Here is a 20793-nt window from a genome sequence, read left to right on the forward strand (position 1 = left end):
TCTAATTTTCTTCAGTCGCCACACATGCTGTAAATTTAATCCCACTCTTCCATAGTTTTCCCCATTCCTCCATCTGAATATTGTGTCCCACATCTTGTGCCCATTTAATCATGACTGATTTAACCTCTTCATCTTTCGTTTCCCAGTCTAGCAACAGATTGTACATTTTTGATATTAATTTCTTATAATAAAATCTCGTTCACTTTCATGCTTCAGCCAGTCTTTACACTTACTAATTGCATTTACTGTATACCCCACCTTTTTCTCCAAGTTGCTGTACACTGCCCCCCCTTTTAATCCCCACAACCCTTTAACAGTAGGCTAGATTGCTAGAGGTCGTGACTGGCCCAAGGTCACCCAGTGAGGTTCATGGCCAAGTTGGGATTTGAACCCTGGCTTCCTAGGTCCGAATCCAGTGCTCTAACCACTTCACCACACTGGCATAGGAGGGAGGTGTCAGAATGCAGAGGAGGAAGGCAGCACTCCTGCATCCTATAGTTGTATAAATGAGATTATTTCAGCAGGTGCAACTTGCCATGCAAGCTGTGCAAGGCTACCAAGTTTGTAGCCGCAATGGGTATTTTCTGCCTTTGCTGTTGGACACACTGTGCCACTGAATACCACTTGCTGGGACGCACAGGTGGGGAGAACATGGTTGCAATCAGGTCCTGCTTGTGGGCTTTCTAAGAGACATCTGGCCACACAGCATTTGACCACATGAGTCTTTGGCCTGATGCAACAAGGCTCTTCTGTTCTTGTAAGTAATATATCCATTCAGTACAATGGGACTTGTAAATACACCTAGGATTCTACTTCAGAGGTGAAAGGAGCTTTCAAATAACAGATGAGGAAAGAGTGGCCCTCCACATTCTGTTGGGCTTCAGGCCCCATCATCCCCACCCATTAGCCATGCTGGCTGCAGCTGATGTGAGTTGGGAGTCAAAACAGTATCTGGAGGACTGTAAATTTCCCCACCTATTTTAAAATGGCCAACATGCTTAACCATTATGCCTGTTTGCAATGAACAGAACAAGCTTTCCACTGCCAGATTTGCAGTGCAACTCTATAAATGCATACTTCAAAATAAGCCCCTTGATTTCAGACATACTTGCTAGTAGATTGATTGTTGCTGCTTTAAGAGGGTATTTTAAAAGAGCCCAGAGCTGTACGCCTTGCCCTACAGGGAATAACACTGCACTGGCTTCAGCTGCTCAAACTCAAGACAGTGGACGCAAGGGTGGCACCTGGTAGGACTTGTCAATTTTATTATTTAGGAGAGACCAGACAACTTTCCTCTTCTATGGGCCTTTGCTGCATGATGACATCTTTCTGTCCCACCTGTTTTGAGAAATGTGCTGATGTCCACCTCTCACTCTCAATATTGAGAGATGCAAAGACTGGAAAGGAAATACATGGGGCAGAGGGAGGATGGTTTAAACTTTAAGCTTAAAGTATGGAAGGGAAAAGACAGCTGGGTTTGAGCCTTATGGAAGAATCACCTTGTACTCTTGCTTATATTTTTCTGGATATCTTCATTGCTGGAGAGTCCTAGGAGGAAGTCACTGCCTGAGGTCCAGCAATCCTGTTAACTATGCATGGCTGTTCATGTTCTCTATTTTTTATAGTATGGCTGGGTACATCTAGGTTAGACCTAGATTGTAGAATCATCCTCTTACCCCCTTCTCCTACAAGCAGAATCCTTAGTTGCTCATGCAGTAAAATAACACTAGCATTTGTTTAGTGCTGTAGATGCAGTTTTTAAGAAGTCTCCAATCCTATGCACACTTACCTGGAAGCAAGTTCCATTAAACTCAGTGGACCTTACTTAGGCATGCAGGATTGCACTGAGAACCACTACAGTCCTTAAAACTATAAGGATTATAAACAGGCCAGTGTACTCTCTTCCTCCCCTCCACCCGACTGCAAATTGTACATTTGGACGCAAGTATTATAATCTGGTTATGGGTGCTATAACAATGGAGAAACGTGGCAAATAAGATGCACATTTTTATTTTTTATATATTTAAGGCTTTTAAACCCACCACCCACACAGTGTGTCCCGTTTCCTTCAAGATCCTCTTCCGCTGCATGGCAGTGCTCAGCCATCAGTCCTGTTTGAGTGAGGCCAGGCTCCAGTCAGGGATCAGAAAGAGCCTAAGCACCAGCTGTTGATGCTTGGGGGGGGGGGCAGGAAGCTCTTCACTTTTTACTGGCCTTTATGGCAGACTTAGTTAATTTAGCTGCCCCGCTAGCCTTCTTCTCCACAGACTTAATTACACCCACGGCCACTGTCTGCCTCATGTCCCGAACAGCAAAACGACCTGCCAAAGAGAAGAGATCTCATTAGGGAACAGAAAGTTCAACGGTTTTTGGAATCTTTTTACCTATGACCGACATGTTTAAACTGCCATGGCTTAACTACAGTTGCTAAGTGTTTGAGATTTGTAGCTCCACTCACAGAATTACCAGTTCCTAGTATTCCTTAGGAAGAAGGACTGATTATGAAACTAGTTTTTAAAGCTGTCACATAGATGTAGCTATAAATGGCTGTAGAATGCAAAACCACAAGATAGAAGAGTGCACCACCAGCAAGCAGCAGCCTTCCTAAAAGATAGAAACAAATGCCTAACCAAGGTGAGGGTAACATTTGGTCTGCCAGATGTTGCTGCACTACAACTCCCATCAGTCCTAAGAAGCTTGGCCAGGAATTATGGAAGTTCTAGTTCATCAACATCTGGCCTAGCCACTCATATCATGTACAATAGCCACTAATAGTTAGCATGTGGCACATTTAATAGGAGTATACAGTCAAGGATCATCCCTTACTGCCAAGCTTCAAAGGAGGACCTGATTCATCACAATTGACCACATGATTCATTATTTGTTTATTTGGACGATTTATGTACTGTTTTCAAGTTCAGCCTACTCAAAACAGCTACCGAGGCAGACAGGAGAGGTCTGAAAGAAGACTCCTAAACAGACCCACAAGGTCCTACAGAGGCAGTCATTCTTAGCAGAAAAATACCCTTATATGAGCAACACACATCAAGCACAAACCTACTCAAAACTTCCTGTTATAGCAAACTCTCAAACCACATTCTGCAGCCACTCCCACAATTCAGTCTCACATCCTCAGACAAGGGCAAGATGTACTGTGTACAGACTTAGCTACCCAGGAATCTAATTTTTCAATCCATTAAAAAAAAATTCTAAATTGCTGGCCCTCATGGCTGTGGTGATATGTGCACATGCACAATGCCCCCTAGTGCCAGAGGAAAACTGGAACATAGCATGCTGCCTTATATCACTGGCCCATCAAGCTCAGTTCCATCTGCCCTGACAAGTCACAGTTCTCCAGGGTATCAGCCAGGGAGTTTCTCTTCCAACCTTACTTGGAGATGCCAGGGATTGAACCTGTGACCTTCTGCATGCGAAGCAGATGCTCTGCCACTGAGCAATGACCCTTCCCCAGGTCAGGGCCTAGGTATAGCTGAATGACCCAAGTGATGAAAAGGCAGAACTTCAGTGCCCTTGCACAACTTATCAACTCTCACCCTTCCACATGAGAAAAACCAAAATTATGCCCATTAAAACGGAAGTATGGACACTTTTGCATGATGGTTCCCGAGACCAAGTAGCAGGCTTTCAGCTGTGGTTTTTTTGATACATTTGGAAGTCATTTTGAATCAAGATAGTGGACTGAGCCTTTCTAAGCTACACCAATTTCAAAACTGCCCTGATGTTTTTAGTTTTTTAGAATTCCTAGCGAATCCCAGATATGAGGCCGCGAGTCTGGGATAAATGTGCTGCAAACCTACCAAGAGGTGGGTATTCAGAGAAGCTCTCCACGCACATGGGCTTGCCAGGGATCATCTGAACAATGGCCGCATCACCACTCTTCAGGGATTTGGGGTCATCCTCCAGCTTCTTGCCAGACCTGCGGTCAATCTTCTCCTTCAGCTCAGCAAACTTACAGGAGATATGGGCTGTGTGGCAGTCCAGGACTGGGGCATAGCCTGCTGAGATCTGGCCCGGGTGGTTCAAGATGATCACCTATAACATCAAGGTCAAGGAGGAAAACATGTAGGACTTCTGAAAACATTCACTATACCTGTGCAGCAGCCTTCCCCCAACTGGGTGCCCTTCAGATGTTTTGGACTACAACTCCCATCAGTCCTGGGAACATGGGAGATGGCCTTTGCGGTGGCTGCTCCTAAACTATGAAACTCCCTCCCTGATGAAGCTAGATTGGCACCCTCCTTGCTGTCTTTCTGCTGGCAGTTAATCCCCCCCCCCTCCAATACAGTAGGCTTTTTGGAATTGACAGCTTTTTATGAAAGTGCTGGTGCCGTGCTGGTTTTATTATTATTTGTAAAGCTTAAAATAAATTGTATGTACGTATATAGCTTTTTGTTCTATCAGTGTTTACTTTTTTAATGATTGCTTTTTCCCCTTTTTTGCAGTTCTTATTTTTACTTTTTTAAGTCAGCTTGAGTCCTGTTCTATGACAATGATGCTACACAGCAGAGGTAGGAAACTGCCCACTTGACATTGGATGATTGTTCCTCTTGCTGTTTATGCAGTATTCCACAAGCTTTGTTTTCTTCTCTAAATGCCATGCCACCAGGGGCAACTCCATGTTTCTGACCAGAACAGTAATAATAGTTCAGGAGTCAGAATACTTGTAATGCAAAGGGCTTGATCTCAGTGGTGACTGGAGCCCATGGGGAAGGCATGGCATTATTATTCAGCCATACTGATCCTTGATTCTGTCCCTGATCTTAAGGTACTTAACCTGGGCAGACTGGAAATGAGAATTGAGCATCCAATGCAGCTCTGGCCTTTTTACACCTGATCTGGGAGGGTGGGGCCTGAGGCTGCTGAGGTGGTGTTGAGGAGGGAGTTGTTGCTCTTATTGCTGGGTTGTTGTTTTTGTTTTTGTATCTTTTGCCGTGATTTATGGGAATTGTTCGGCTTGGTTTTGTATTTTGTATTTTTGAATTTACTATTGATGGCTACTTTTGTTACATTGCAGTTATGTATTTTTTCATTATGTAAGCCGCCTTGAGCACATGGCTCGAACTGTGGAAAGGCGGCATACAAATAAAATTATGTATGTATGCACGTATGACTGACTGACAGGTAGTAAGTTGGCCTGTGGGGGTGTGCGGAGATAAAGGCCTGGCCGACCAGGCTAAAAAGGTCCGTCCGTCCGCCTGCCCCCCGCTTTATGGAGTTACAAGGATGTGCAACCAAGCATTATGGGAAGGGCTGCAGCTCAATGGAAGAGCATCTGCATACAGAAAGTCCCTGGTTCAATCCTCCAGGTAGGGCTGGGAGGGAAACCAGGCCCAAATCGTGGAGACCTGCTGCCAGTCAGTGTAGACAATACCAAGCTAAATGGACCAATAAGTGACTAAATATGGAATCTTCCTCTATCTCCCAAGATCCCTCTGGCCGTGCCCACCCCTCACCTGGGCTGCAAAGCTGCCTGCCTCCATGGGAGGGTCGTTCTTGCTGTCCCCAGCCACGTTCCCACGGCGGATGTCTTTCACCGACACGTTCTTGACGTTGAAACCCACGTTGTCTCCTGGCAGGGCCTCCGCCAGCGCCTCATGGTGCATTTCCACAGACTTCACCTCTGTGGTGATGTTGCTGGGGGCAAAGGTGACCACCATGCCGGCCTTCAGGAACCCTGTTTCCACCCTGCCCACCGGGACAGTGCCAATGCCTGAGGGTAAAAGGACAGGGTTACCCACTGAGCTGCACAGCTAACGGCCTGACATACTTACTCCAAGCTCATAGCCTCATAGAACAACGGCCTTCCCCAGCTGAGTAGTGAAAAATATGGCCTAGTCAGCCTTAGGCAAACCACTAGGCTTCCATATGTTAATACTATTTAACTTTTAAGAATTAGTGTCTGAGTTTGTGTTTCTCCTCTTCCATCCCAGACTTCCCTTGTGTGCCATGGCTTTTAGACCAACCCTGCAGGCAGGGGCTGCCTTATTTCAGTCAATTCTATGTAAGTTGCTCCGGGAGCCTTTTGGCAGAAAAGCAGGCTACAAGTGCAAGCAACCAAGGAGTCAGAATTCTTCCTGAACACTGGAATATTTGCCTGCATTGAATCACTACACTGAGCATAACTATTGAAGCACAGGTTCAATATTCTTTTACATTATTATCCCACCTGTACAATAATGCATACCACCAATCTTGTAGACATCCTGCAGAGGAAGCCGAAGGGGCTTGTTAACAGGGCGGGAAGGAGGGATAATAGAATCCAGGGCTTCCAGCAAAGTGGTGCCAGAGGCATTGCCTTCCTTCCTGGTGATGCTCCAGCCCTTGAACCAAGGCATCTGCCAACAGAGATCAAGAGCATGTGCTTAGTTTTCAGCATGCCTGCAAATATTTTTGACAGCCTGAAGTCACATCATGCAATTCTACAGTGGGAGACTTCCTGGTCTTTGGAAGTGGGCATGTTCTCCTGTCTCTCTCCTGGGAATGTGTTTCCAGTTTTTAGGAGGGGGTAGGAACAAGCTTGGCATGTCTAGGCTTAATCCCTGGGATCTGCAGTTGGGAGCTTACCAAAGACCTCCTTCATTGTACTCTGGAGAACTACTGCCAATCTATGTTAGCCAAAGTGGGTCAGGTGGGCAAACAGCCTAAATCAGTATGAACAGGGCTATGTGTCTTCTGCAATTCCACTGGATGTGAAATTCAGCTTACCAAAAGCCTCTGCTTTTATTTTCAAAGGAGGGGGAAATGAAGTTTCTAGTACTTATGACTGCAGAGGTATGCTTGAAAGTGGGCATAAGATGTCTGCTTAAATCTCCAGTGCCAGAATAGATGCTTAAGTAAGATTTTTAGACATGGGATAAAGAAGTGATGAGGTCTTGTGGCCCTCCAGATGCTTGACTCCAAGTCCCATCAACCCCAGCAAATATAGTCGGGAATGATGGGCGTTGTGGTCCTCCAGATGCTGTTGGACTACAGGTTCCTTGGTGCTGGAGAACTACCACTGACCTCATCAATCTAAGCTTCCCTACTGATTAGGTTTGAGGAAAAGGGCAGAAAAATACTATAAGCTACTCACGTTACTGCTGGGCTCCAACATGTTGTCTCCATGCCACCCAGAGATGGGCACAAAGGCCACAGTGGCTGGGTTGTAGCCAATCTTCTTGATGTAGGCACTCACTTCCTTGGAAATCTCCTGGTAGCGCTTGCTGCTGTAAGGAGGCTCTGTGGAGTCCATCTTGTTCACCCCAATGATGAGCTGCTTCACTCCCAAAGTATAGGCCAAGAGGGCATGCTCACGGGTCTGTCCACTCTTGGAGATGCCAGCTTCAAACTCACCCATGCCAGCAGCCACAATCAGCACTGCACAGTCAGCCTGGGGAGACCAAGAGGCAGTTCTGGAATACTGTCTGGAGTCTAGGGACTCCCAAGGAGTCAGGGTAGAATCTAGGGCACAGTTAGGGCAAACCAATATGGCAGGCGTTAAGTCATTTACATTCATCTAGAAACTATTAGTGCCATGAAATGGGATACAGATCTCTAATGGAGTTTCAAGAGTCCTCAGCAAACTAGAACCCATGAGGTTGCATTAGGGAAAAGGTTTGATGTCCAGACTTTTTATCTTGGTAGCCCTCCTCTGCACATGTTCCAGCTTGTCAATATACTTCTCAAACTGTGGCGCCCAGAACTGGCCACAGTACTCCAGATATGGTTTGACCAAGCCAGAATAGAGTGGAACTATTACTTCCCTTGATCGAGACACTATACTTCTGTTAATACAGCCTGGTTAACTTTTTTTGCTGCTGCATCACACGGTTGACTCATGTTAGGCTTGTGGTCTACTGACAAGCCAGATTCTCCCCACTCTCCATCTTATTTTTGTGCAGCTGGTTCTTCCTGCCTTTTTTAAAAAAAGGTAAGTTACATTTTACTTTGCACTGTTTTGCGAAGAAAAAAGAAGCAGCCATAACTAATGGCACGCATTTCCTCTCCATGGGACCTTACCTGAGAGGTCCCAGTGATCATGTTCTTTATGAAGTCCCTGTGGCCAGGAGCGTCGATGATGGTAATGTAGAATTTGCTGGTTTCGAACTTCCACAGGGAGATGTCGATGGTGATCCCTCGCTCCCGCTCGGCTTTCAGCTTGTCCAGCACCCAGGCATATTTGAAAGAGCCTTTCCCCATCTGCAAGGAAGAGAGAAAACTACTGTACTTATAGCAACCAAACTATACATGATGCAGTTACAGGTAGGTAGCCGTGTTGGTCTGCCGTAGTCGAAACAAAATAAAAAATAAAAACATTCCTTCCAGTAGCACCTTAGAGACCAACTAAGTTTGTTCTTGGTATGAGCTTTCATGTGCATGCACACTTCTTCAGATACACTGAAACAGAAGTCACCAGATCCTTATATATAGTGAGAGGGTGGGGAGGGGTATTACTCAGAAGGGTGGTGGGAATGGGTGATTGGCTGATAGGTGTGGATAACCTGTTGACGACTGTTAACGACTGCAATTGGTCTTACGGGAAAAAGCAAGGGGTGAGAAGGTTAAAAATAGATTTGTCATATATAATGAGAGGAATCCCATGTCTCTATTCAGACCAGGTCTCTCCATAGTTTTAAGTTTGGTAATAAGTTGCAATTCAGCAACTTCTCTTTCCAGTCTATTTCTGAAATTCCTTTGTAATAAGACAGCTACTTTGAGATCTTGTATAGAATGTCCTGGGAGATTGAAGTGTTCTACTGGTTTCTCTGTCTTGTGGATCTTGATGTCAGATTTGTGTCCATTTATCCTTTGGCGTAGGGTTTGGCCTGTTTGTCCATGACATCATATTTATACATGATGCAAAATGCATCATCAGGAAGCCCAACTTTGTTTTTTTTTTTTAATTAATTGAATGCATGGATGGCGATGGGGGGTTTGCTAGAATTAGGACTGCAGTGCAGCACATAGGAAGATTTAATCTTTTCATTCTCTACCACATTCCTTATTAAAATGACATACCTACTCATTGCTGTAGGAGCTGTTTCTTTCTGGAATTAATAGCATGCAAGGTTTTTTTTCAAAATGATTGTAACAGGGGTAGAAAGGGTTAACTCTTCTCCATGGTCATATACCAATAGCAGCCTCTTAAATGAATTTAAATAGTTAACAATAGTTTGTTAAAACAAAGTATCTAAGCCAGCTTTCTTGTGCAGTTGCAGGAGGTACCGTAGATGTAGCTGTGTGTGAGAGAGAGCTACCGTAATATATTGTTACTGGCTACCCCAAACTCTGCCAAGCGGTAGCAAGATTTCAGGGGTCTTGGTACTTAACCGGTGTTTGTGTTCCTTTGGAATGAGGCAAGGCAGAGCCTGTAGTGTCTTTAAGATATATAGTTTTATTTACACATACATACACCTTAGCCTTTAAGAATGCCCTCTGCACATACCTAGAGGCACTGCTCTTCATTCTAGGCCTGAGCCCTAGCATGAACTCACCTCAGCTGCCTCCTTCTCAAATTTCTCTATGGTACGCTTGTCTATGCCTCCACATTTGTAGATGAGGTGGCCTGTGGTGGTTGACTTGCCAGAGTCCACGTGCCCAATCACCACTATGTTGATGTGGGTCTTCTCTTTGCCCATGGTGATGAGGCTGAGGAAGCCTGTAAAGATTGGAAGCAAGAGGACAAAGCCCAGGTGTACCTGGAAGAGGGAGGAAAGTCTACAAACATGGTTCAAACGGCAGCTACACAACAACATTTGCAGGCCGCCAGATGCAAAAAAAGACTCTGGAGTCCAAATTATGCCTCCAAATTTAACATCAAAGTTTTTTTTACTATGCCTGCATGCCTCCACCCAGCATTATTGGGGGGGGGGGGACAGGGGCGGTAAGTAGAAGTCAGTGGCCCCAATCAGAAGCTGCTAATTTAAGATGCCCATGCCCATCTAATTTGGCAAAAAAAAAAAACTATCCAGGCTTGAATCCTGGTGCATGCACCAAAGTTTCTCTGGAGTGAGACCTATTTAGACCGCTGTAAAGATTGATGTGCAGTGATTAGTGAACACACACACACAGAGCCAATTCACCCAAATAGTCACAGTTGGGGTGGGCAGGGGGCCAGAGAGGGCAGGTCTCCTGCACCTTTAACAGGTATGTAGAATTGAGAATCTCTCTTCCGCAGGTGTGCCTGGGATGACAAGCTGCTAAATTCGCTCCCCCACATAGATATTAAAGGCACATGAGCACAGCCCCTTAACCCAGACACCCTAGTCGCAATTTCAGGAATTGAGCCCTGCATGCACGCTTCTGAGTACTTCACCTCTCCCTACCCGAACACCAAACGCCCCCTAACCGAAACCGAAGCGACTTCGAAGTCAAACCAGACCAGAGTCCCTCGACCTTGCTAAGATCAGCGGGGAAGCCACACACCCCCCGGGTCAAGCATCGGTTTTATCGGGGGTCTTTGGTGAGGGGGCGGGCGGGAATCCACCCCCTCTCCAGCTTGCGTGTAAATGGACCAATTCGAATAAACCTCTTTAGAAGAAACCCAACCCTTTCCACGAGCAGGTGCCAACGTCGGCACGTGCAGAAGTGAGTCCCCCTCTTTGCAACGCACAAGTCACTCCCGAATAAAACGGGTTGAGAAATCCCGCCGAGTCCTCCCGCACAAACCCAGCGTCACCTTTCTCCACGTGTGAATCCTGAAGGCCCACTACTATGCACTTTTGGTCCGCGGCTTTTAAGTCCTCAAAGGCGGGGCCGAGTTTGGGCAAAAACCCAAACTCCCCACCCCCAGTCGCTTCTTTTCAGCCATCACAATGGATTGATGGGAGGGCTAGGTTAACGTGAAACAGAAGTTTTTAAAGGTAGAGGGACCAAACGAGAGAAGTAAGGTGTCTCGCTGTACTTCGGGATTTGATTTTTTTACGTACACATACTCTTACTTTCCTGGGACAATGGGGGCTAGAGAGTTAAAATGATAAAATCAGACATTCCCTTCAGTTTTAGCGGTGGATCTGTTTCTCTACAGGGAAAAGGGTGCTATACGCGGCCACAATGCAGTGCAAACACTTTTTTGAGGCAGTGGCAAGGCCAGAGCTCCAACTCCCATCTGCTCCAGCTGGCATTGCCAAGGGTCAGGGATGCTGGGCGTTGTACTGCAGCAATATCTGGAGGGCCACAGGTTGCCCAGCTCTACAGTAAACCTGCATGAGTTCCTGCTGCTCCTGCTAGACCAGGGGTGGGAAAAAAACACCTCTCATTGCATTCTTCCATTTTGGCTGCCAACAAAATATATTTATTTTTGATGGATCAATCTCAGTTTCCAGCCTGAAGATATTCTCCACATAATGTAAAGCAATTTTCCATTGTTTAGGCTGTATAATACATTCAAATTCCTTAATTCACGCATCTCGAAAGATCCATTAAGTTTGTATGAACAATGGTTACAGGTTTAACTTTAAGGATCCAGCTATTTCCTCCAATGATTTAGGAGATGTTACTTATTGTCCCTTTTAATCTAACACCCAGGACCCGAGGTTTGATTAGCCACAAAAACTAATGCCATAATGAATTTGTTGGGCTTTTAGGTCCCACAAGACTCATTGTTAATTTTGCTAGATTGGTTAGTCACTCTTCCTGTAGAAAAATAATTAGGAAATGAACATTTATCATGAGTTTACACACACACCTTGCTCTTTAGGCAAAAAAGCTCTCAGAATATCATGACACATGAGGTAAAAGGAATTGAGAGGGAAGAGGAAAAGCAAGTTCAAAGACAAATTATTAAACTTATAGAGAGTAGTTCATAACATAGTTCAAACTTCAAAGACAGAAGATTTGGTGTAGCTGAGCATACATATGTTTACTCAGAAGCAAGCTTAGTCTGCATTTAATGGGCCTTGCTCCCAAGTAAGTTTCTTTTATTTCTGTATCAAAATATTTAGAGACCCCACTTTAATTAAAATACATAAATAAGGTATGCAGCATACAAAACAAGATAAAACATCAAACATTAAAAACTTCCCCTTGACATCCACAGGGAGGGCACCACTACTGAGAAGGCCCTCTGCCTGGTTCCCTGTAACTTCGCTTCTCGCAGTGAGGGAACTAACAGAAGACCCTCTGTCTGACTGATTAATACGTTGTTGTTGTTTTTTGTTTTTTTAAAGGACAGCTAAAAGAAGGTAGGAATGATTTCTGACATGTCTCTACTGGCAGGGAGTTCCACAGAGCAGGGCTGGTCAAACCTCAGGGGCACCACACACCAGGAACCTCAAGAAGTGCCCCATCACAGGATCTCAGTGATCAAGGCAGGGCTACGCAGAATCAGATGGTGCTTAAGGTACTTAGGCCCAAGTTGCTGAAGGCTTTGCGAATTAACACAAGAACCTTAAACCTGGCTTAGTAGCAAATCTCTCTGTAGAGGAGTAACATGTTCTCAGTACCAGTTCCTGTAAGCAATCTGGCCACTGCATTCTGCACTAGCTCCAGTAAACTCGGTGGCAGAGGATTGCTAAGAGGTTTAGCTATCTATATGGAAACCATCTAAAAATGTTCCCACTAAAGACCAACTAAGAAGACATGAATGAATCAACAAGCTTTCCAGTTTATCATAATTATTTATCAGCAAAGAAAAATGTTGTATTTTTATTGTTTTTGCAGAGATACAACATAGTATTTATGGGCATGATGAAAAAGCATCTGATGACATGAGCTCTTGTCCACGAAAACTTATACCACTGCAAGCCTGAAACCCTGTACCCATTTACTTGAACATGAACCAAACCAGTTCATTTTGTAAATGGACAAACATGGAGTGGAATCAGTTCCTTTGGGGGACATGTTGAACATGAAATAGTTCCTTTTTAAAATGAACTTTCCAAGCTCCGAGCAGCCCTCCTGCCTGATCAGGAATGTTTACTCCCTAACATTCTGAGGGGTTTGGGTTTGACCGTTGGAAGTGGGCAGTTGGTGATCTCTGGGGTAAGTAAGGCTCCTTAGGAAACTCTGTGGGGCTGGGGAATTGCAAAGGCAGGTCTCTACTAGTGAATGTAGTCGGGGGGGGGGGGTTAAATAAAAATAAAAAAGCCCAACGTCCAGATCAACTTCCCTACAAACCAAGAATAAGTTCATTTAACATGAAACAGCTCCATTTGCTAGCCTTTCGTGTCTCGTCACTTACTTGTCAACTGTTATTTCGGTAATTTTATTGATATCTTCTATGCTTTTATGCTCCACACACTTGTTGGTTTGTTTATGTGCTATTCTCTTTTGTATGCTCAATGTTATTGCAGAAAAACTCACTTTTTAAAAGTCTGTCCTCGTCTCCTTCCTCTCATGCCAGTCTCCCCGCCAGGCCTGTCAAATGTGCTGCTATTTGCCCCCTTAGCCACAGACTAAGCAAAATATTTCCTTAGCACCCACCCATGCTGCAGGATGTGAGATTCCTCAGGTAGTTTTAGGGCAGCCTGCCCCAAGGTATTTTGGACTACAGCTCCCATCACCCTCAACATTTCACTGCGACAGCTGGGGCTGATGGGAGTTGGAGTCTAACACATCTGGAGGGCATCTGGTTGGGGAAGACTGGCTGCTAATCTTTCAACATGGCTTCCAGAGCAGTCTGTGAAACTAGGCCCGGTTCTCATTCCCATTCTCAGCAGCATGCCTGTCAGGAATGGCAAGGAGATGGAGAAGAGGTCTCAGAGTAAGAACAGAGGGAGGACATGCGCAGAGACCAGCGATAGGGAGGTGCCTGGCTACAAAACCCCATTGCTATCAGCAGGAGAGTCCAAAGAGCCTGCAGATGGGAATCTGCAAAGTCCCAAGGTGCCTGGATCCCAAATCCCTGAAACTGTGGAGCATCCTGGGACACCAGCCCCCTGGTCCAGACGGAGGGCAGACAGGCTCAAACAGGAGCCGGCAGGTAGGTTATTATCCTGCTTATTTTATGCTCATTTTACTGCTGGTGTCACTTTTGTATTGAACATTTTTGATCAGCCTTCTTTGACCTGATCCCCTCCAGATGTTTTGGACTACAACTCCCAACAGCCCCAGCCAGCACAAGGATATTGACTCTAGTCTTCCCTGCCCAATGTGTATATTTGTAAAACATGCACAAAACCTCCAGATATTACAAATACACCATTAATCTCACAAGAAAACTAATTTCATGTGGCAGCTGTTTCTGGAACTCCCCACTACCTTGGGAAGTGTGGAATGTAATAATAATAATAATAATAATAATAATAATAATAATAATAATAATAATAAACCGTAGCAAGTGAACTAAATACAACTATGATCCGAAATGTTTTTTTTTGTTCTAGCAGGTGATGGGTGGGTGTCCAAAGATGCAGAGGCTTTGTCTGCAGTGGCTGTGGGAGGCAGAGAAGGAAACCACCAAACCCTGCAGGCAGAGAGCATCCCACTGGTTCAAAAGAAGGCAAAGCCTCTGTCCCTGGAGGAGCCAAACAGAGCCCAGGCAGCAGATGTGCTTGAGAACTTCCTCAGTCACTTTCTCACCTATCTGCATGATTGCCCAGACAGGCCTTACTTCAGGGACACCAGGGAAATCGCTCCAGGCAGCAGCTATGAGTATGAAAAGGTAATGTATAACAAATGCCAGGTAAGCAGCCTTATCTAAACCTGGGCAACCTCTCAGTTGTTGCTGGGATGCCATCCCCAACATTCCCAGTAGAGCTTAGCCAGTGGTCAAGGATTATGGAAGCTGAAGTCCCGCAACATCAGGGGACCCAAGTTGCAGAACAGGGCTGGGGAATCTGTGGTCCTCCAGATGTTGCTGGACTCCAGTTGCCATCAGACTCAGCCAGGTGACCAGACTCAGTCAGGGATGGTGGGAGTTGTAGTTCAGCAATATCTGGGGGTACCAACAGTTCCCCACTCCTAGTAGAAAGAGTTAAACACCCCTTATCTCAGTGCTGCTGCTATGATCAAAACTGAGGACATCTCCGCCCCATAAAACTTCAGGAGATCAAGCCTCCTACACCTTGCCTAACTGGGCTCTGAGGAGGAAAGTTCAAAAATCTCACCTAAGCAGCAAACTCACCAGATGGCCTCAGGTGAGCCTCAAGCTCTCCCAGTCTTAGTCTGAACACATCTGCTATTATTATTATTATTATTATTATTATTATTATTATTATTATTAATTATTATTTATACCCTAGCCACTCTGGGTGGCTTCCAACAAAATATTAAAATACAGTAATCCATCAAACATTAAAAGCTTCCCTAAACATTCTGCTGCATGGGGATTCAAATTGCAGGCAACAATCCATCACAGAGTTTCACTTGCCTAAGCCCATTAGAACCAGTGGGTATTGTGCCATATGAAGATTGTAATAGCAGTGTAACATAATGGCTGTAGATCAAACTGCACCTAATGGACTTTTAATTTAAGCAATGGGAGGGAATCCTGTGGGTGCTACAGAAGGCCCCTGTGGGTGCATGTGCACCTGCAAACCCCACATCAGTGACCCGTGTGCTGTAATAAATGCTTACTACTACTACTTTCTGGTACTAAAATCCAAAAAGCCAATATAATGCTGGTGAAACATAACAGTTATCCAAATCAGGCCATTTGCACTCAAAGAGTAAATCTTCAAGGAAGAATTAATCTCAAGGAAGCTGCCATCTGTCTCCTTACGGCTCCACTGCTGCAACTACCACTAACCTGCCCCACCCCCTGCGATGCAATCGGACACACCTCCCATCATCTCAAACCACAAACCATACTGGCTGAGGCTGATGGGAACTGAAGTCCAACAACAGCTAGAAGGGAAGACCTCAGAGTCAGTGTGACAGGTGAGGCAGGGTTGGTTCTGTGCCTCAAGCCCTCTCCTTTCTTCTCTGTTGTCTTCAATGATGCTGTTGGTTTGCCTGCAGGTCTTGCATCCAGGCGAGTTTGAGGTGATGCTAAGCATCCTTGACCCACAGTACATCCAGTACACTGAAGTGGAGGGCTATGGCGGCCTCTTTTATACCCTGGCCCTATTGAGAAAGTCTCGCAGCTTCCCAGCAACGCTCCTTCTGGAGGATGGGAAGACCATCTCCCCACGGAACATCATGGAGGAATTCCGGAAACATGTCGACCAGTTTCTTAAAGTTTCTTATTCAGGTGTGGTTGCCAATCAGGGATTTGGGGTGAGGGTAGGAGGAAAGGATGAGTAGCCAACACTGGAGTGGGGGTTTGTTTACAGACCTGAACCACTTTATACTGCACCCAGGCACCACACATTCCTGGGAGGCTTGTAAGCATTGCCAGTCACAGCTTGCTGAACTATGCAGGCACCCCAAGCAACTCCCTGGGATGCCTGGGATATCCAACACACATTAAAAGCATATAACTTCCCCCAAAGAATCCTGTGAACGGTAGTTTCCACCTCACAGAGTTATAATCACCAGCAAACCCATTTTCTGTAAACTGCTTATTTATGTTTAAATTAAGTAGTTTATAAATCCTGCTAAATAAATTCATAAATTTGCTGCACAAATGTACACCTGGAGGTGTACTGCATTTTTGGCTTGTGTTTTTGATAGCATTGCAGGCTGTTTGGCCCCTTGAGCTGCCTCAGTCGTTCACCTAGATGTCCTTCTGGTCTCTCAGTGCCTTTTCCAGGTTGGCAGATGAGGCTGGAGAAGAAGAAGTCAAACTGTCCAGCAGTTCAGCTTGTAATGCTGGACAACCAAGGCACCAAGTTCATGTCCTTGGACATCATCCCTGCTCTGGAGATGACTGGCCAATGGCCATGCATGAAGAAGGCGAAGGAGCTGATCAAGGGGAAAGAACTGCTTCACCTGATGAGGGTGTTTTATTTCATAGCCGAACAATCCCCTGGGAAGCACAACAAAGGTAACAAACCCCTCTTACCTCTGTCAGCCAACCTGGTGCAATCAAAGGGTTTTTAGGGGTAAATTTAAGGCTGGAAATAGAGGCAAAGGTTCCAGTTTCCCAGCAAATTCTTCCAATACGTAGGCTCAGCCAATGTTTCACCTTGATTCCCACTTACACACAAACACACATGTACCCATTAAGGATTTTATTTTCATAGAAAATAACTAAACACGTTGCATGTCAGCAAAGCACAAAACCTATTGAATTTCCACCAGAAATGGTAAATCTGGATTGTGTGGATGCTGTGGAAAATGTGCATGCATAAAGAGCATTGATTCCACGCAACAAGCCCCCACCTGGAAGCAAGCCTGGACTGTGTTTAGCCCTGCTGATCTTGGATCCCTGCTGGGTGGAAATTGGGGGCAAGACAGGCTAGGTGCAAAGAGGAATGCAGCAGCCATAGGAGCCAACTCCAGGGGACTGAGGTCCCTTTGCCCCCCCAAAAAAAATATTTGAGGGGACCACCCCCCATTGATCGGCATTGCCATTCAAATGGTGTGTGTGCACCACGTCTTGTGATCGAGGGAAGGGCTTACCTGGGACCCCGCAATATTCAAGTTGGCACCCCTCCTCCACACCCTGCATAATTTAATCCACCTCTTTCATATAACATGTCTCCTGCCCCTATTTTTTTTTAAGCTGTACACCACCAAACATTTCTTTGTAAGGAGGTGTCTCCAGCTCCTTGATAATATTGATTACTGACACAGAGTGGTGCGTGTCTATGTCCTGTATATTTCAGAGACCTGGAGAATTTCATTCTCTCATGTTGAAAAAGAGATTTTGAACCTCAACAGCAGGTCCCAAGCGTATCGCCGATACCACAAGACAAAGTGCTGCAGGTATGTGTGCCTGGCAACATTGTTAGGGTTTGTGATTGATGAGGGCAGCACTTAGTTTCTGACATAGGCTCTGGGGAGTGGGGGGGCATTGTGTGTGCATGACTTCACGCACACAGTGCCCCTGCCAACCCAGCTAGGCCAACTCAGACCGCCACCCCCCTCTACTGCCAGCTGCCTTGCCTATGTGAAAGGGGTGTGCGGAACAAATATGCTTTGCCCTGCTATGTCCCTGGCAATCCTCAAAAGGACATGGCAGGGCAAAGCATCTTTATCCTGGCACATCCTTTTCAGGATCACTGTGGATTTTGGGAGGGAGCTGCCCCGTTCTTGAAAATATTGGGGGGCTGCCCCCTGCCCCCCGGTAGATGGCACCCCTGGTTTCTGAAATGAGATGGGCACCTGTACCAGCATTCCACAAATGGGGAGCCACTTGTGCAGAAAAGGCCTGTTCTCCTGTTGCCACTCACTGGACCTCTCATGGAGTGGGCACACAAAGAAGCCTCTGTTCCTCTGTCTCAGCCTCCTCCCTCATGTCATCCTCCTGTTCCCTCCCTCCTTGTATGTCTCAGCCTGCCATTCCATTTCTGAGCTCACATAAAACTTGAGACTCATAACAGAAAGCCTGCTCTTTGGCATGTATTTTGGCTGAGATCTTGCAGTGCAGAAAGGAGTGTTTGACCAGGAGTGGCAATGTTTGGCATAAAGCTTTGCGAACAGAAAGCTTACCTGCTGCATGTAGGGATGAGTGCTTCGTTTGTGTGTGTGTGAGAAAGAAACTGTTCCCTGCTGTTGGGTTACAAGAGAGTTAGACCAATATAATGTACAGACAAGTTCCAAGGCATAGTAGTCATATATTAGTAAAGGGAAGAGCAACTGCTCCACCATCACTTTCTCCACCACCTTGCCCCCAACCAAAAGTTTTATCTTTTCCACAGTTCCCCTCAGCAGATATCCTCCATGCATGCTCTTGTGTGGATGATGTACTGTATGGCCAGAGAGATATACCTCATGCCACAAGCCCTATTGTCAAGTTGCAGAAATGATAACCATGGTTCATTGTACACAGAGATATGGGGGGGTGGACATTATCTGGGGAAAAGCTCTAAGAAAATATCTAAATGAGTCAGGCTAATGACTGGGGGCGGGGCTGTTCTAGGAAAGACTGCTTCAAGATGCTGGAGGACCTTGTGAATGATCTCAAGATGGAATACCCTCAAATGTTGGCTCATCTGAGTTCCTACCACAGTCGGACGTCCTTCCTGCACACCCTGTGGGAGTGGAAGGACAATAAAGACTGGAAGCCTTCTGAAGTCCCTCAGTGTTTTGAGAGGGTCTTGACCAATTTCATCCACAAGGTGGCCACTGCTCACCTGACCCACTTCTTCCTACCCAAATGCAACCTGTTTGGGGCAAAGTTCTTCCCGCCCACAAAGCTGAAATTCTTATGGGCGCAGCTGAAGGAGAAGGAAGGAACTATGAAGTCATTCACTGTGTCCCGCAAGAGACATTGTTCTGCCCTGATTGTAAATCCTGATATGACTTGGCCTCTCATGATTACCCTTGGCCTGATAGTTCTAGTCTCAGTTGTTCTCCCACAAACTGCAATTTAAAAATGTAGGGTTATCAGCTTCCACTGTTTGGTTTTCTGAACTGAGAGAAAATGTGTTTTAGAATATCTTTGTTAATGGCCAATCATACTCATCTCATCCTGACCCAGCTAGCAACATTTTGATGTAATCCACAGCAGTGCTTTAGAGGCAGTGTTTTACAGGGTGGAATTTGTGTGGGAAAATGTGTCACTGGGCTGGAAAATCCACATGGAGTTTAGGTAAGAGAAGAGATCTGTGAGCAGGATAGCAGATGGTTGTCAGCTCCTCCTCTTGGTCCTTCTTGCAAAATCTGTGGGGATCTTTCTCTTGCACATTTTTCCCATGGAAGGATTTTTTTTTTTGGCACCTCAAGCACTCCTGATTTTCATCAGAGATAGATTATATGGTAACAGTGGTAGCACATGCAATGATCCTCAATATTCCTGTTACGCATTTATCCCTTGATGATTTGACCATATGAGGAAGACAAAATATGTGAGTACCGTATATGGTGAAATAATATACCAGAGGAAAGTAGATAGATGGCCTTATTCCTTAGTATAAGACAGGCCAGTTCCATTACCACTTTTGAGCAGATCTTTGAATTCTGTTTACCGGTAATTAGGAAATTGCTTCTCCAAAAATGTTGATTTGTGGGTTGGTGCGCTGTCCTGAAAATTAATTTCTCTTTGTGTTTATGCCCACAACACCTAGTTAAAGCTACATCTGTGGCTCCAAGTTGCTTGGTCTTCTCAGTCACAATATACAGGATTTGATAATGTACTGATTTGGCATTCAGCCTTTCCCAATCTGGTGCCCTCCAGATGTTTGGACTGCAACACAATCCCATTAGTCCCAGGCAACACAGGCATGTTTCCATCAGTCTCAGCATAATGCTTGCCAGGGCTGATGGGAGTTATAGTCTAAAACATCTAGAGGGCATCAGGTTGGGGAAGGAAGGCTGGTACAGTATCACCACCTGTTGCTTGCCTGGGTATTACTTCAGCTAGAAATGGGCTGCCTAGTTTGGTTTGGAGAGATCTCCAAGTTAATGAGTGGAATGAAAATAGTTTGTGTTTCATTTCCCTCCTCATTGTTTTGTTTATTGGTGAGCTGTGTTGGTGTTCTGATGGATGGACTTTGTTTATTTCAAAACCAGAAAAAAATATACGGGTAATAAATAGATTTCCTAAAGTTTATTTATGTGTTTGTCTTATTTGTTACCTTTTAACTGGCACAAACACATCCAGGAAACTTCACGGTGGAGTGGAGATTTGAACCCAAGTCTCCTTGGTCTTAGTCTCAGTGTACCACACTGGCTGTCTATTCCCTCATTGCACAGCTAAAATTCCTCAAGAGGGGGAGAATGCCTATTAAATCAGAGGATGCTGCAGCTAGACTGCTGACAAGACGCCTGCTTATTTCAACTTAGTACAGTACTCCAATACTGCAT

General features: G+C 45.3%; 2 protein-coding genes across 3 annotated transcripts; one reads left to right on the forward strand and one right to left on the reverse strand.

Annotated features, from left to right (window-relative positions):
- Positions 1 to 1994: 1994 nt before the first annotated feature.
- On the reverse strand, positions 1995 to 12910 carry LOC117051389 (elongation factor 1-alpha 1-like). Of its 2 annotated transcripts, none has more exons than XM_033157736.1 (8): positions 12810 to 12910; positions 9495 to 9658; positions 8020 to 8199; positions 7094 to 7390; positions 6206 to 6356; positions 5475 to 5731; positions 3819 to 4053; positions 1995 to 2321 (listed from the first exon to the last, which is right to left on the reverse strand). In XM_033157736.1, exons 1-8 carry the CDS (start codon positions 12847 to 12849, stop codon positions 2200 to 2202), a joined length of 1446 nt encoding a protein of 481 aa, XP_033013627.1. In that variant the 5' UTR covers positions 12850 to 12910; the 3' UTR covers positions 1995 to 2199. The 2 variants fall into 2 exon arrangements, with proteins under 2 accessions (XP_033013627.1, XP_033013628.1); XM_033157737.1 differs by lacking the exon at positions 12810 to 12910 and adding an exon at positions 10679 to 10713.
- Positions 12911 to 13085: 175 nt separating this feature from the next.
- LOC117051388 (cyclic GMP-AMP synthase-like) lies at positions 13086 to 19696 on the forward strand. The gene is made up of 7 exons (XM_033157735.1): positions 13086 to 13121; positions 13656 to 13921; positions 14325 to 14602; positions 15901 to 16132; positions 16622 to 16867; positions 17652 to 17751; positions 18908 to 19696. Exons 2-7 carry the CDS (start codon positions 13660 to 13662, stop codon positions 19359 to 19361), a joined length of 1572 nt encoding a protein of 523 aa, XP_033013626.1. The 5' UTR covers positions 13086 to 13121; positions 13656 to 13659; the 3' UTR covers positions 19362 to 19696.
- Positions 19697 to 20793: the final 1097 nt, after the last annotated feature.

This window comes from Lacerta agilis, chromosome 8 (assembly GCF_009819535.1).
Source record: "Lacerta agilis isolate rLacAgi1 chromosome 8, rLacAgi1.pri, whole genome shotgun sequence".
NCBI classification, from domain to species: domain Eukaryota; kingdom Metazoa; phylum Chordata; class Lepidosauria; order Squamata; family Lacertidae; genus Lacerta; species Lacerta agilis.